Here is a 15,466-nt window from a genome sequence, read left to right on the forward strand (position 1 = left end):
GAAAAGTGGCGACAACAGGATGTGAAATTTGACATTTCAAAATTTCGACACCTTGGAACCAATTAGAAGGGAGAAGAATGGCTTCCTGGGATTCCATTTGATATCCATCCGTCTTTGAAGTGCTCGTTGCTCACCATTGACAAGCTTGTACTGTAAGTCTTACATTTGACGATATAAGGGAAATGGCTTGATTTTCCCAGGTTAAAGCAACACACAAATTAACTTCAATTAATTCAATTCAAGGCTGTATGTAGTGGCCGGTAGCTCAGTTTATATTAAAAAATCTTTTTGGTTAATATCTTTTTGGCAAAAAGTTAACTTGACTTGTGTTCAGGAGCGTAATCATACATTACGAATAGCAGTTTAATCCATTTGACGTCTCAGTCAGACAGTTTTGTGCTGGGTCAGTTTTTGAAACATTTGTTTGATAAACATTTCAATATTGGAGAGATACATGTACCACTGAACCTAGCCAACCAGTTGCATCTGTGGATCTGGCAGAGGGGCAATCAGAGGTTTATGATTTGGATGCCATGTTTATTTCTCTAACACAATTTCCACTCCGACACTCAGTTTCTATCAACCCCCGAATGTTTTGTTCTCCTTTGCTTCTCACATCATAGAATCCCTTTTGAGCCCATTCTCTCGAACCTCCTCCCACTTCCTTCTTTTCCTCTTGTTCTCTCTCCCTCCTTCTAAAGCGTGACTTGCCTCCAGGCTGTATTTCTATATCCGTGTGTCCTTCTTGCTTCTATGTCTTTGTCAACCTTCTTTTTACTCTCTTGCTCGAAGCATTTAAGGTCTCATTCAGTGCATACAAATAGATATATTATGTTGTTTGTATTGGTGATGTCATATTTGTACTGTGAAGGCTGATTCTGTATCTGCAGTATGATAAAAAAGAATACCGAGCAAATTATTTGCAGGCATTTTATAATTTGTGGTTATTTCTTGTGAAATAGCATCATTATTGTATGGAGACTTTGCATTTGTTGCAATCATCAAAACAATTCTTTGTAATCAGTCAGTGATTGTACATTTGAGTGTCACCAACGATGCGAGCCTTCTTGCTATTAAGAAACATCATAGTCAAGTTAATTATTTGTTTCGCCTATGCACGTTTCCTCCTGTTCTAGGCCCCAATTAGCCCAGTTCAATAATTGGCTGCACCTCCTGTTGAGATATGAACAGTATTTCAACTTCAAACACACTAATCACAAAGGCAGCATCAGCAGGGGGTTGTGTGTGCATATGTGTGCCTGCATGTGTGTATGTGCGTGTGCTTGGCCACTATCTGCCCTTGCCCCTAGTGACAGGATGTAAGGCAAGGAGGAGAGAGAAGAAGTGCAGCCCTGTCATTTGGGAGCGCTTATCACACTGAGCCAGGAGACACACACACACACACACACACACACACACACAGACAGAAATGCACAGACACTGGTGCACACCTACAGTCACAAAGTGTAAACTCACACACTTGACAGGAAGCAAAGGAATGCTAAAATGAAAAGCTGATTAATTTCTGCAGGAAATTAATCGGCAACAATTATCATAATGGATAAACATTTTTCATTCATCTTGAAATCTTCATCAAACTAAGTAGGGAGTCCTCTTCAACTTTCTTGTGTGACAGGAGTAAGGCGGGGACATGGCAACGGGAGAGGAGAGGTGACAGCAGAGAAGTCACAACATCAGCAACAGTCCTATAATTCATCAGCAGCTGTTTAGCGTGCTGCTACTTTGTCTTCATTAGCAGCCGCTGGTTTTGCTTCATAAAAGTCATTATTAAAGTTGTTATCAAAGATCCCACAGCACTCTATTCATGTACCCTCGTCCCCTTCCCAGGTCCTCATTTAGAATAAGATAGTCTCCCTCTCTGCTATTATGATATGATCAACTTTCTATTGAATATTATTGAAGTTGCAGGAAATTACAGGCTGCGTTAAAACCTCTGCACAGAAAAAGAGTTTTAGTTGATGAAATCATTTTACTGAGGAGATATTAAATGAGCCACATTAGACAATGGACATGAGATAACTCTGTTATATCCACAATAGATTGATAGCTCTTTGGAATGAAATGAAAAAGGATGCGTAACCATTTGAAATAAAAGCATTGCTGCAAAGAATTTAGTCTGCAGCTTATCGTGTATGCCACAGAGCAGATGGAGGGTACAGTAGCTCCATGCTGGGCTGGTTGAGAGCTGTGATTCTATCTATTATTTTTTCCACAGATAACTACTGGAATGCTGCATCCTTCACCACCCCGTCATCCTACCTGCACTTCGCCACCTTCCAGGGAGAGACCAGCGCCGACATCTCCTTCTACTTCAAGACCAGCGCGCCCTACGGCGTCTTTCTGGAAAACCTGGGCAACACCGACTTCATTCGCTTGGAGCTCAAATGTAAGCTCTGAGTGAATGTGTGTGTGCATGGCAGTCATTTCTCTATCTCTGTGTCCCTCGTATTCTCTCACTTACTCAGACTCTTTATCTATAGGGTAGTGTGAGGATGAATCAAGCAGTGTGATGGGGCCGTGTGCACCCTGCCGCCACACACACTCAGTCAGAGTCACATACACTGATGCAGAAGCACACACCAGCAACAGTCAATTGCTTTCCTGATTATAGTGCACTACTTTGTGTGATTGCAAGAGAGAGCAATCATTTATTTAAGGTAATTGGTGTGTGCAATAATTATGTCCATTATAAACCTCTGTTTAACCAAATCACCCATTTTCAGGGTTGACAAAACACAAGCTCACAGACACACGTTCTCTCTCTCTCTCTCTCTCTCTCTCTCTCTCTCTCTCTCTCTCTCTCTGTCTCTCTCTCTCTCTCTCTCTCTCTGTCTGTGTATATATGTATGTATATATGTATGTATATGTATATACACATAATCTTTCTCTCTCTTTTAATTATTTTTTTTTTAAGTGTGCGCGTTTCACTAAAATGTGGTGTCAGTGAAATTGGTCATCTGTGACTGTTTTGGGATTTGTGTCCCTACACATTGTCACATCTCAACTCTTTCACACAAATACACACACATATACACATAAAACATATATGTGAACTGTTAAGAAATGTAATTAAGTTTACACACACAGTCAAAAACAAACTATACTAGTTAAAATATCTCAAATATTGAATTGCAATCACAAATACTTGAAAACTAAAGTGTACTTATTTGACATTCTTTAGCAAAACTCGGAATACTGAAATGAGAAGGAAAAAATGTGTTTAGATATGTATTTGAGACATTAGCATAACAGGTGTTGCCTGCTTATTTTGCAAACCTTATCTTTCACAAGCTTCTCGTGCTGCCGAAGGTCAAAACTACAGTCTGTTGTACCGAGCTGTGACAGATTTACTGGATCTTACAGTGGAGAGAGAAAAAGTGATGGACTTAAACCCACTGAGAGAACTCTGAAATAAATAATAAACTTACTGTGACATTGCCTGTAATGTGAAGGGGGCCTCCACAGTCTTTTTTTCCCTCTTCGGCTTGGACGACCCCTGCCTGTGACACGAGGAGATTATCTGTTAAGAGTAACTGCTGAAAACATTGGGCCACATTCACAAATATCACCTTAGGTTTTTTTTTCCAACATTTGTTCTTGAGAAGGTTCCTATGAAAAGTCTACGTCATTTTGATGGTGTGTTGGTAAACCACACAATTGTTCCTCCCTTTGTTCTTCTAATGACTAATGTCTTTGTGTTATCAAATTGAAGGCATGTGCAAGTCGCCATTAGCAGAAGTAAACACCGTGTATACAGAGTGTATGAATATACATTTTTGGACATGGCAATTGATCATAAATTATGTTCGAAACAACACACATTGGAAAAATACAAAATCAGAAATCGCTATATAGACGTATTGTTCTCTTGTGGTTCCATTATCTACGAGGAAATAAAACCAACACTAATTTTCATGCTTTTTGTAGTTTATCTTAAAACTCGGATAATCTACCAAAGACAAAATAATTTTCTTTCAAACTGCATTCAGAGGTTGTTTTAAAATATTTGTAAAATACCATTATGCTTTGGAAAATAATGAAATAATTCCGTAAAAATATCCATAAAACTGTTTTAATAATAATACAATGTTGTACAAGTGAAAAACTGAAGAAATTGAAGAAAGAAACTGAAGAAAGAAATTTTGTATGAACGCGTCAGCACTCAAAATGAGTGTGTGTAGATTCTGTTCTCACCGAAGAACAAACACCAACAGGAAAACTTTGGTGAATGTCAGAATCTTGCTTAAAACTATGTAAGTGGGTTGTAAAGGAATACTGTGTAAGATTTAGATTTAGAGGAATGAAGAACACACATGTGCTTGTATAAACATAGCAGCGCTGGATGAGAGACTACGGACAGGACAGATTGAATTCGGCTTGTTGAATGGATATATTGTCTTTTTACTCACAAATATGTAATATTTGTTCACACAGTAACATGCAAAGTTACCATCAAAACGTGTGTCGTTCCCTTTACCACAGTGGCCTATCTGCTCATTAATATCCAAAAGGAGACAGTGCTGTTGGCATAGACATATTAAGTACCTTTATACGTGACCCACACTCTAACTCACAGACTTTATTCAGATACTTTGGATTTCATTTGGGCTCTAAAAGACTCATAAACATCTCTGTTTCAACATATAATGTCTCAAAGTAATGGAAGAAATGGCTACAGGAGAGAGAAGAACAAAGCGTTTTGCATATTAAAAAATTGGACAGCTTTGGACCACCCCATTTCACATTCTCAAAGTCCTTTCAGAGACTCATGATTGATGTCATGTAGCAGGTGTCTATGATCTTGATCCAACGTCTCACATTTACATCCCAGTGGCCTCAGTGGAGCCGCACTGATCAAGAATGTTAAAATCTCGGGCTTCAATTTAATTACATTGTGAAGAGGGTTCCTGGCAGAGTGAAGCTGTTGATAGGTAACTAATTGCATTTCATTGGGATTCAAAAGAATTAGAACATTTGATGTCAGAGACGCTCACTTATCATTAGCTGCCAATGCTCCTGGCCCGCCTATGTGTTTCAAAATGCCTCCCACTGAATAGACACAAAGTCTACGGTGGATTTTTGAGCCAAAGGTGCTTTCTAAAGCCGTTACAGAAGGTGACATTCTCTGAGGTGGTTCGGGAACTAAACGCTGCAAAAGCTTTTCATTTTCTTTCCCAAAATATTGCTTACAGTTAATCTTGGTTTTGCACAAAATCATATACACACCAATGCATACACACGCTTATTCTGGCTGCTGAAAAACAGTGTGCTGACACTACACTGTACATGCAAGTACAGTGAGAAGGGGATTGGTATTTGTCTCCTAAACGTGCACACAAAAACACACACAGAGATATAGTAAGTACCTAGTCTGTCACGGCTGCACAGCAGGCCAGAGGAGATAAAGAGTGTGTGTGTGTGTGTGTGTGTGTGTGTGTGTGTGTGTGTGTGTGTGTGTGTGTGTGTGTGTGTGTGTGTGTCCGTGTCCCGAGGCTTTCAAAATGCCCCACATCGATTTCTTCTCCCTTGCTATCATCTTGCGTTTTGCCCCACAGCACACGTTTAGACACACGCTCACACAGCAACTCGCATGCACACACATGCACGCTCACACACATAAATACACACATAATCTCGTCCCTCTCGCTGGTGCAAAAACTATATCTCCAACAATCCAGTCAAGGTATGAAATAACTAGCATTAGGCCAGAATAGCATAGCTGTGCCATTGCAGGAGCTCAAAACACACACACACACACACACACACACGACCTTGTACAAAACCCACATCACTGTGACCTCAGCAGACTCAAAGCCATCAGGTGGACTCTACTCTGCTTTGAAGTAGACACAGACACATTTGAGAGGCAGCATGTGACCATGTGAACTGGACTGGTAACAGGATTGTGGACAGATAGAAAGCTCCCTAAATACAAAAAGGCTTGACTTCTGGGATGCTCTGTGGCTCAGTGAGAAGTATGTGTCATGTTTTGAGTCTTTAAGAGGCTGCAATTTCAGTGATAGTCTTGCCTAAAGGTTATAAACACTTTCAGTCTGGGATCCAGCTGGGAAATGCTCTTTCCCGCTCGGACCTTAGTTTATAAAATTGTATCATTGCCTTTTTATGTGAAGACCAGACAAACACAAAGTTTACATCTGAAGGTTAGCACTATGCATCTCTTGCTTTTTAAAGTTACCAAATGCCTCTTTGACTTGTAAAGCAATAAGAAGTTATTTACTAAACAAGAAAGCAACCAGCCACTGGATATATTTTTCAGACTCTTCTTCAAAAACTGTCAGAATGTATCTCACTATCTCTGTTCTGAGCACACATTAACATCAAGAAATACTCAGGATCTTTGGATTGCGGACGTGCATGTTTTTTCTTCTGAAAGCATAAGAAAAGTTTTCCTTTTTTCACAAAGAGTTTAGCTTTTGAGAAGTTGCTTTATCTCTTAACTTCCTCGGGACAAGAGCACGGAACAAAAGACTAACAAAGCAAATGAGACAAACAACAAATAATTAGCAAGTATAACAGAAAAGAGGTCACAGAGAAAATGTCCTGCCAGCCATGAGAAGCAAGCTGAAGGAATGTAAAATGAAACTTCACATCAGACAAACACACATGCACATATATGCACAGCCACACGAGCGGGGATCTTTCACATAAAGACTAAAGTATAATCATGAACATAGCTCCTTAAGTCTACATTTTGAAAGATTAATAGAACGCGAAAAGGAGAAAAAAAACTCGAGTTTGCTCGAGGCCAACATGCAAGCGTGTCTCGCACACAAAAAATGGAGTTACGTTAACACGTCTAACATCCATCACAGCTATTTAAACAGATGAGGCAAGCTCTGTGCTCTGAGGGTACTTAAGTTTTCATTCCTGCCGGTGGATGAAGTATAAAAAAGAAAGTTGTAGGGCATCCGTCTTGCTTTGCAGTGCTGCTTAAACGACACGTAAACAATCAAACACACTCTGGCATGCCGTTCACCGTTGCTATAGCAGCATTGCTAGGGCTTTGTTTCTATTGGGGTATTCTGATATATGTTTGGCTTTCTTTCAGCATTTAAAATAACTGATGTCGCTCCTCCCTGCCCTTCAGACTTGCTCTCTGCATAGAGACGCCATTAATTCAGTGTACTAAAACCTGTCAGAGGGCTTACACTGTGTGTGTGTGTGTGTGTGTGTGTGTGTGTGTGTGTGTGTGTGTGTGTGTGTGTGTGTGTGTGTGTGTGTGTGTGTGTGTGTTTTTGTGGGTAGTTGAATGTTTCAGCATTTTCACTGTTTATAGGTTAATGTACTCTGCACATCCAGAGAGAAGCTTTTGCTGAGATGATTTCTGGTGTACTTGTATCTCATCACGAGCAGGAAGGATAATGTCTGCAAGGTAGGAAGGAAAGAAGGGAGGATGAGATGGTGGGGCAAAGTGACTGATTCATAAGGGATGGGTAAGTGAATGCAAGAACTCAAGCTTAAAATGAAGAAACCAAATGACAAATGATGAAGAAATTAAAGAATGAAGGAAGTAATGCAGAGGGAAAGGAGGAGAGACACAGGGGACTGTGGGGGATGTGGGAAAGAAAGACACAACAAGCAACCAGAAGAACAAAGACAACAGAAGAACTATTTGTGTCGTTAAGACGGGAATCCAGAGTTTGAAGATTGGTAGAGGAGTGAAACAGACAGATAAAAGCGATATGGAAAGTAGAAAAAAAGTTAAGCTTATTGATTGGGCAAAGGAACAAATACTGCTTGCTTCCTGATGGACTACTACATAAATTGATCCACTCTAATATCTGAGCCTAATGAAGCCATAATGGAGCAGTAATATAGAAAGCTGTGAAGTGGTTATTCATCATCTCTAAGACTGCAGCACACTAGTGCCAGGAACCACCATATGGCACCACCCAGAATATACAGCTTGTATTCATTCAGCGGTCTCAAAGTAGTACCAAACATTAAGGAATGAGTCAAATTGTGTTTTAATTTGACAATTGCAAATCATCTTTTAGGCAGCATAAATAATACGCTCATTGTTGTCATACTGTTGATTCATTGCCTTCATAGGTCAAGGCAAAAATTATTCCTTTGACATTTTGCAGAGACAAGCATTAATTGGTCCACAAGTTATGCAGCATATGTTGTCAGAAACCATGACGTATAACTCTAATAATGCAATTGTAGATCCAAACCAACAGGGTCTTCCAGTCAGGAAAGGGAAAAGCAGTTTAGCTTTAATATGTAAAGTTGTATATCTATATGTCTGGTTAGTATTGGTTAGTAGTGTTTCAAGAAGTGACATTTATAATGTCTCATCATAAAGACATAGTTTATCTGACTGTGTCATTGAGACAGAGGTTGAAATAAGAACGCACACACTGCTTTTCTGTGATCACACACAGCTTACAGATTGATGACTGTTCCCTACAGAGTTAAAAATCCATCAGATAGTGACCTCACCAATGCAGTAGCAAAAACATCTGGAATGGACAGGTGGTAGTCTGAAACACACACACACATACACACACACACACACACACACACACACACACACACACAGACACACACACACACAACCACACGCACACACACACACACACACATGCAGTGACACACTGTAATTCAGAAATATTGCTGAACATTTGACCTGTCATAGTAATAAAAGGTATTACAGTGCCCCCTGTTGGTCTGTTAAAATCTGAGGCTACTGAACTGCAGACAAGCAATCAGCTTTATGCCATTTCTATCAAAACATGCACACACACACACACACACACACACACACACACACACACACACACACACACACACACACACACACACACACACACACAAATCCACTTACTCTAAGATGACAAAAATTAATGAGAAACAAGGCCATCTTGCCCTAATTTTCGCATCATTTTCCTTTTCCTTTTTCTTCATTAACACACTCTCTGCCATTTATCTTCAACTGTCGCTCTGTTTCTTCTCTCACACTTTAGCTTTCATCCCCTCAAAAACTAAGAACATTTCAAAAAGTCTAAAACTGGAGCATGAAAACTGCTGTGGTGCAACTGTACGCCATGCAAAACCAACAGTTCCTGACATCTATCGACTGTCTAAGAGATTAGTCCTGTCCAAAGCTGTGAGCAGTCGTGTATTACAAAGCTGAAATCTATACAAGCCAAATGAATCGCCTTGAGACAAATGAGCCATTAGATTAGAAATTGAATGCATATTTACCTACAGAGTGGTAAATGACAGAACAGGGTTACTGGGTTTTATAAAGTTGTGACGTTTGCTTCTTGTGGTTTAACATTTGACTTCTGTAACTAAGATTCCAGGTGAATTTACCCTTTTCTCACCCCTCTCTATGCAGCTCCTAAAGTCATCTCCTTCTCCTTTGATGTTGGAAACGGACCTGTGGAGTTGACAGTGCATTCAGCCGCGTCGCTCAATGACGACCAATGGCATCGTGTGGTGGCCGAGCGAAACGTCAAAGAGTCGGTCCTCCAGCTGGATCAGACATACCGGGCGTCTCAGCTTGCTCCCGCTCAGGGACACACGCGGCTAGAGCTGTTCAGCCAACTTTACGTCGGTAAAACAAACACACTCTCCCGCACAAGCCAAACAATTACAAACCCTTGTTGTGTATGAATGGCTCGCGTACACGCATTTGATTTCAATTTCAACATTTAATATCCGCTTTGTGTAGGAGGGACACCATAATTGCGAGCTCTAATTTGTGGAAAGGCTAATGCCTAAGTACACATCAACCGTGTAATCGTACTTGGATTTAATTAATAATCGTTCTGTGCTGTCTTTATTTCCAGTAGTGTTGCCCTCAGATGCAGACATCCACTGTGAGAACAACTGATTGTTTCAGAAGTTAAAGACGTGGCAACTTTTACTTAAAATCACTGGGTTCTTTCCTAAGAGGCTCCAGTCTATCTTCGCCTCAGACACCGCTAATTAAGTTCATTCTAATCCAGCACACATACACACAGATATTTCACATTTTATGGTATGCACACATGAGCACACATGCACTTCCTCAGAAATTAATCCATGTAAGTGATCTGGATAAAGTTAAAACTGAGCCTCTGTGCTGGCTGTGGGGGCGTGTGCCTAAAACTTAATTCACTTACAGAGGTCATTTCTTTCGTACTTTAATACTTTGACTCAGCATTTATATTTCTGTGGATTAAGAAACTTTTATTGCACAAGGACGATATCTACCCTCTGACTTTTCCTGTTCCGCACACACATTCTGTATCAGACTGAACAAGCCTTATTATCACACCAATTATGCCGACATTTTGCAGAGGTCTGGTTGGTTCCCTTCATCCTCCTCTCCACACAATGTATCGCAAGCTCATCAGCAGTTCACATGGCAGAAGATATGTCCAGTTTTCCTTTTGTGCTTTCACATCTCTGTATCATGCTGCCTTTTGTGCTGAGCTGTCAATATGCTATTAACCAAACTCTCGGGCAAAAATAGTTTCAGGGATTTGCGGATTGAAGGAAAAGTGCTGAGGCGGATCACAGAGTTCTTACTATCTCATGGAAAAAAAGTTCTGCTCAAAGGACATTGTTCTAAATTCCAATCAGACATCCCGATGTGATAGCCTTAACCCTCTGAACCCCGTTTATAATATAATTTCACTCTCTCATTATTTCAGCTGATTCGAACGCTGCTAAAGCATCCTTACCTTATCATGTCCCAATTTGGCTCTCGGTGTATTGGTTCTTTCATTTAGTCAGAGGAAAAGGTGCGAGATAGGTCGCGTTGCAGTGCGACTCATGACTTTGAGACCGGCTTCCAGATAGAGCCGCGGCCTCATTTGCATGTGTGTATTTTCTGTAGGAAGACAGAAGGAGCCTCAGGCCTGCTCTGTGTGACACACATCTAAAAACTCAAGCGGTACTGGAAGACAGATAGAAAGCAGGGAAAGACCTGCAGCCATAGACGAGTCAGCACCGTCTCATATCTGATCTCTAATCCCTGCTTAATCCTCATTTAAGGAATGCTTTGAGAAGTTCCACAGTCCCACAAAGGAAGTGACCCTGTCACTAAAGGGAAGTGGTTTAGATTTGGCCTCTGCCCCTCGGGAAAGATAGATATCTTTGTGTGTTTGATTTGGAAAGAGTGCGGAGAGCCCCACAGGCATCAGGATTTCATCTGAACAGATTCTTCCCCTCGTCACTTCACACGTCATCTCCGATTGATATTGATGCAGTCGTTTGAAAGGAGTGAGGTGGAAAAAAACAATGCAATCCAGAGGCCCTGAAAAGGAGTTTGAAACGGATCATATGATCTGTTAGTATCATTTCACATAATCACTCAGTACTGCAGGGAGCTTTATTTTGCTCGCCTCGTTCTCATATTTGGGACTGTATCAGCTCCTTCTCTCTTTTTCAATCAATATGCTCCTCATCAAGCATTTGATTGCTTTAGTGTTTACTGCACAGTGGCTCATTTGCTCTAATGGCCCTGAGAGTAAATGTTATACCATCCGCCTGCTGTCATTTCCTTCACACTGTTAACTTTTAGCTCTCCAATTCACTTCATACGTGCACATAACTATCAATCTTGCTGCATTTTATTAATTTAATGCCACCATCTGTTCTTTTGATTCCCCACTTGATTGATGCATGCTATCATACTTTGTAAAAATGTTTTTGCATGTTTTTGCTCAATTCTCTCATGTTTGTATTGTTTTGTCTTCTTCTTCTTCTTCTTCTTCTTCTTCTTCTTCTTCTTCTTCTTCCTCTTCTTTCGTGTGCTTCTTTTCTACTGTTCTCTTTCTGTCTTCCCGGATCGTCATCTTGCTTGTTTCCACTCACTGCATGTGTGCGACACCTGTCACAGGGAAGCCTGCCTCGCTCACCTGCCAAGACAGTAGGTAACATTTAATGAGCATAATGAAATGTCTCTGTGGCATTGATGCAGACGTAACGTCTTCACAAACATTCATGTGTACGGACCTCGTCTGCAGTTCAAACACAGTGTGTTTGGAACCATTTTTGGCTGCAGCTTTACACCAGTTGTAATTAGAGTTTAGCCTCGATAATTCTTTTGAAATGTAACTTCTCATGCACTTGTGCTGCTACTTTTTTTGATTTATGCTTTATATTAACACAAAGGTGTGAGGAATGCCTGTAGACTCAGCACTATTGCAATGCACACATTTTCTATGCAGTGATCCATCAGAAGCAAGCCCATTACGGACCTTTAAGAGATAGTCGGGGGAAAAAACATGCGGTAAACTAACAGATATAAAGCACTGGGCTGGTTAAAATGGGAGTTCTACGATTATTATCTCCCTCCTGGAAATACCGGTGGGTAAAGAAGGCTTTTGAAATGGCATTTAAACCATATGATTTAAAAAAATACTCATCTCAAACCAAAACAAATTGGCTCAAAAAATGCATCCCCAATAAACATGGAGTGGGCAAAGACTGTTTTGGGGATCTCTTTGGTGCTGAACAGCAGGGCGAAATAAACAGGACATACCACCATTCTATTAAACCACTCATACAATGATAATGGCAGAACAGCAGCGCAGCAGATGTGCAGCCAGTTGGTGTAAATGGGGACTTCATTTGTGCTGTTGGATCAGGCTTAAAATAAACAGTCCACATACATATACATGCACACTGAATGTCCATTCTCTTGACTCTATATAGTATTTAAGTGCAGCGTGCATTTGCATTAAACATTACGCAGTAATGTAGAATTTGTATCAAGAAAACAAATACATAGTGAAGGTCAAAAGGTTACATTGTAAGACTTCTTTTTTAATTGGTAATTTGGCTGTTGTGTGTATGTGTATAGGTGTGTATACTGTGAAAACAGTGTGTCGCGTAATGAATATAAAATGTTTCCTCAGCACATCATTAAGAGAGACCTTTGAGCCAAACTTATCACAACTAGAAATAAATAGATGCAAACACACTCAACATTTGTGTTTGACTCTTATCACCGTTTGTGTCTGAATTCCTGTAACCATGTCAGTATTTTGTCAGTAGGGTCTCACACCAGTCTTAATATTCTTGTTGATATTTAAGAAAAAGAAAAATCTTCCATTGGCAGCAAGAAAAGATAATCTAAAGTGTATGGTAAATTAGATAGAAACACCTAGACTAAAATATATTTACCTGAAGTATGAATGAAGGTACACATACAAATAAGAGGCAGCCTATAAAATATTGCTGCAATTCACTGCATTACATTTGTGCCTGTCTGCCACAATAATGACCAAAATGTGTATTTCTATGAGAAGCCTATGTCGATACCAGTCAGTATCAGTCAGGCTCTATTGCACACTATTTGTGAGTCTGTTTGAGTACTGTATGTGTGTGTGTGTGTGTGTGTGTGTGTGTGTGTGTGTGTGTGTGTGTGTGTGTGTGTGTGTGTGTGTGTGTGTACTGTGTGTGTGTACCTGTGTACGTGTCCGCCCTGGTCTCTGCAGACCTCAAAGCCTGCTGTCCGTTCAATCAGAGACTGATTTAGACCTGGGTAAACAGGTGGCAGAAACCTCCAGCCAATCAGTGGTACAAAATAGATTAATTAGCAGGTGTACTAAAAGTCAAACCCTTTGTGGGAATGGAAAGTGGAGAAAGCGTGTGAAAGCCCTGCTGCATTCTGATATGTGAATAATGTATCGGCTGGAGAAAATCAAAGTACATGTGTTGATAATCCTATTAGATCTGTGTTGTACCTGTGCAGCTTAGCCAGCAGATGTGTGTACGTGGGAATGCAGCTGTGGAGGAGGAATCCGAGTGTGGGCCCATGTTTTCCTTATCATGTCTTCTTGAATGAATGCTTTTCTGTAATCCAAAGAATGCAATTGAGAGGTTTTAATAACTAAAATGCCCCTCGGCTCTTGTTAATGACGGTGCGCGTGAGTGTGTGCCCGTACTCATGTGTTTACCCATACAGTGTAACCGTCCTCTGTGGGTGGGCTTTTGTACGTTTGAATATATACCTGTGGGTGCATGTTTACGAGTGTGTTTATCGCTATAGTCATTTAGGTGCACATTAATCTATTTAACACCCCTACTCTGTCCAAGTTAATGGGTAGTTAGACTGCAATGGTGCAGGGCCAGAATGACGATGGAGGCACTTTGGAGGAATGGCTATCGACACCCCAAGGCTAAGCATTAATGCTTCTATTGACTCGTTTGCATCAGGTGTGCTGTGTGTGGTGTGTTTTAAATGTGTGTGTGTTTCTGTCTAGTATGTAGTTTATGCGCATTCAAGCATCCATTTGCGTGTGTTTATTTGCGAGATGTTCATTAGGACACAGTGTTCATTAGGCTGTTTTAATTAGTGAAGAAATCAAACGAGTTGAAGGTTGTTTCAAGAACAGTGTCACAGTCGGAGCGATTAACGTGACATCAGTGGCTTCCTCCAGGCGGTAGGATATTAACGTTTCTCAAAAGAGATTAAAACAGTGTCTTACATTGAGAATGACTTCTGTGACCCTGACTTCTATTTGGCCTTCTTTGTATTTGTTTTCTTTCCAATCTCCCAATGCTACACATCCTCACAACACTGATACCGCCACCCCTCCCGTCCTTGCTCCTCAGGTGCTGCAGGGGGGCAGAGGGGTTTCCTGGGTTGCATCCGAGCCCTACGGATGAACGGCATCACCCTCGATCTGGAGGAGAGGGCCAAGGTCACGCCAGGGGTCAAGCCCGGTTGCCAAGGCCACTGTACCAGTTTTGGGATGTACTGTCGGAACGGAGGGAAGTGTGTGGAGAGATACAACGGCTACTTGTGTGACTGCACCGATACACCCTATGACGGCCCGTTCTGCACCAGAGGTGAGAGGCATTTTGAGAGAGGCATTTTCAGTCTCCTATTGATGGGTAGATGAGGGGACTATGAATGCCTCAAATGCATCACGCTGCTCTTCATCTTTCAAACTTCAATTGCAAGACGAATCAATCTCTCTTCGTGTGGGCTTTCAGGAACTATTTCATGTCCGATTTTATTTTCCCTTTGACAACACTGCAGGGTGGTTTGCAATTTCCTCAGGTAGTAGCAGATAAATTATGGTTTTATTTCCTTTATTCCTTTCCTCAAACCGAACAAACTACCTTTTGCTTCAAATTTTAGGATGACAAACTGAGTCTTAATCTCTCAGCTAACACTTTTCCAAGTTTTACGGACATCTCTGGGAAGCCACGTTATTGTTGGCATTGTCCCTCTTTAGTTCTCAAAGCCAGAGGCAAATTGCGCCATGATTACTGCTGGAGTACTTGTGTTACAATGAGCGTCATTGCCTGACAACCCACTGTGATTTTTGCTGTGCTCTCTGATTGTCCTCACTTCCTATTCAATTTGGAGCTGCCGTTGTTGAAAGTGTTTGTGCCTATGATAAAAGACATCGATTGAGAGTGATACTGTGCTTACCCACCAATTCTCCCGGACTTAGGAGGACACTCA

General features: G+C 40.9%; 1 protein-coding gene across 1 annotated transcript in view; it reads left to right on the forward strand.

Annotated features, from left to right (window-relative positions):
- Nucleotides 1-15,466, forward strand: part of cntnap2a (contactin associated protein 2a) — a 313,006-nt gene that overhangs the window by 271,940 nt on the left and 25,600 nt on the right. The window contains exons 18-20 of the mRNA XM_068581486.1: nt 2,237-2,407; nt 9,389-9,607; nt 14,605-14,841. Coding sequence (XP_068437587.1) covers nt 2,237-2,407; nt 9,389-9,607; nt 14,605-14,841 — 627 coding nt within the window. The remainder of the gene's footprint in view (nt 1-2,236; nt 2,408-9,388; nt 9,608-14,604; nt 14,842-15,466) is intronic.

Source organism: Clinocottus analis, unplaced genomic scaffold, assembly GCF_023055335.1.
Source record: "Clinocottus analis isolate CAN_PGR_092001 unplaced genomic scaffold, fCliAna1.0.p SCAF_18, whole genome shotgun sequence".
Classification (NCBI taxonomy): domain Eukaryota; kingdom Metazoa; phylum Chordata; class Actinopteri; order Perciformes; family Cottidae; genus Clinocottus; species Clinocottus analis.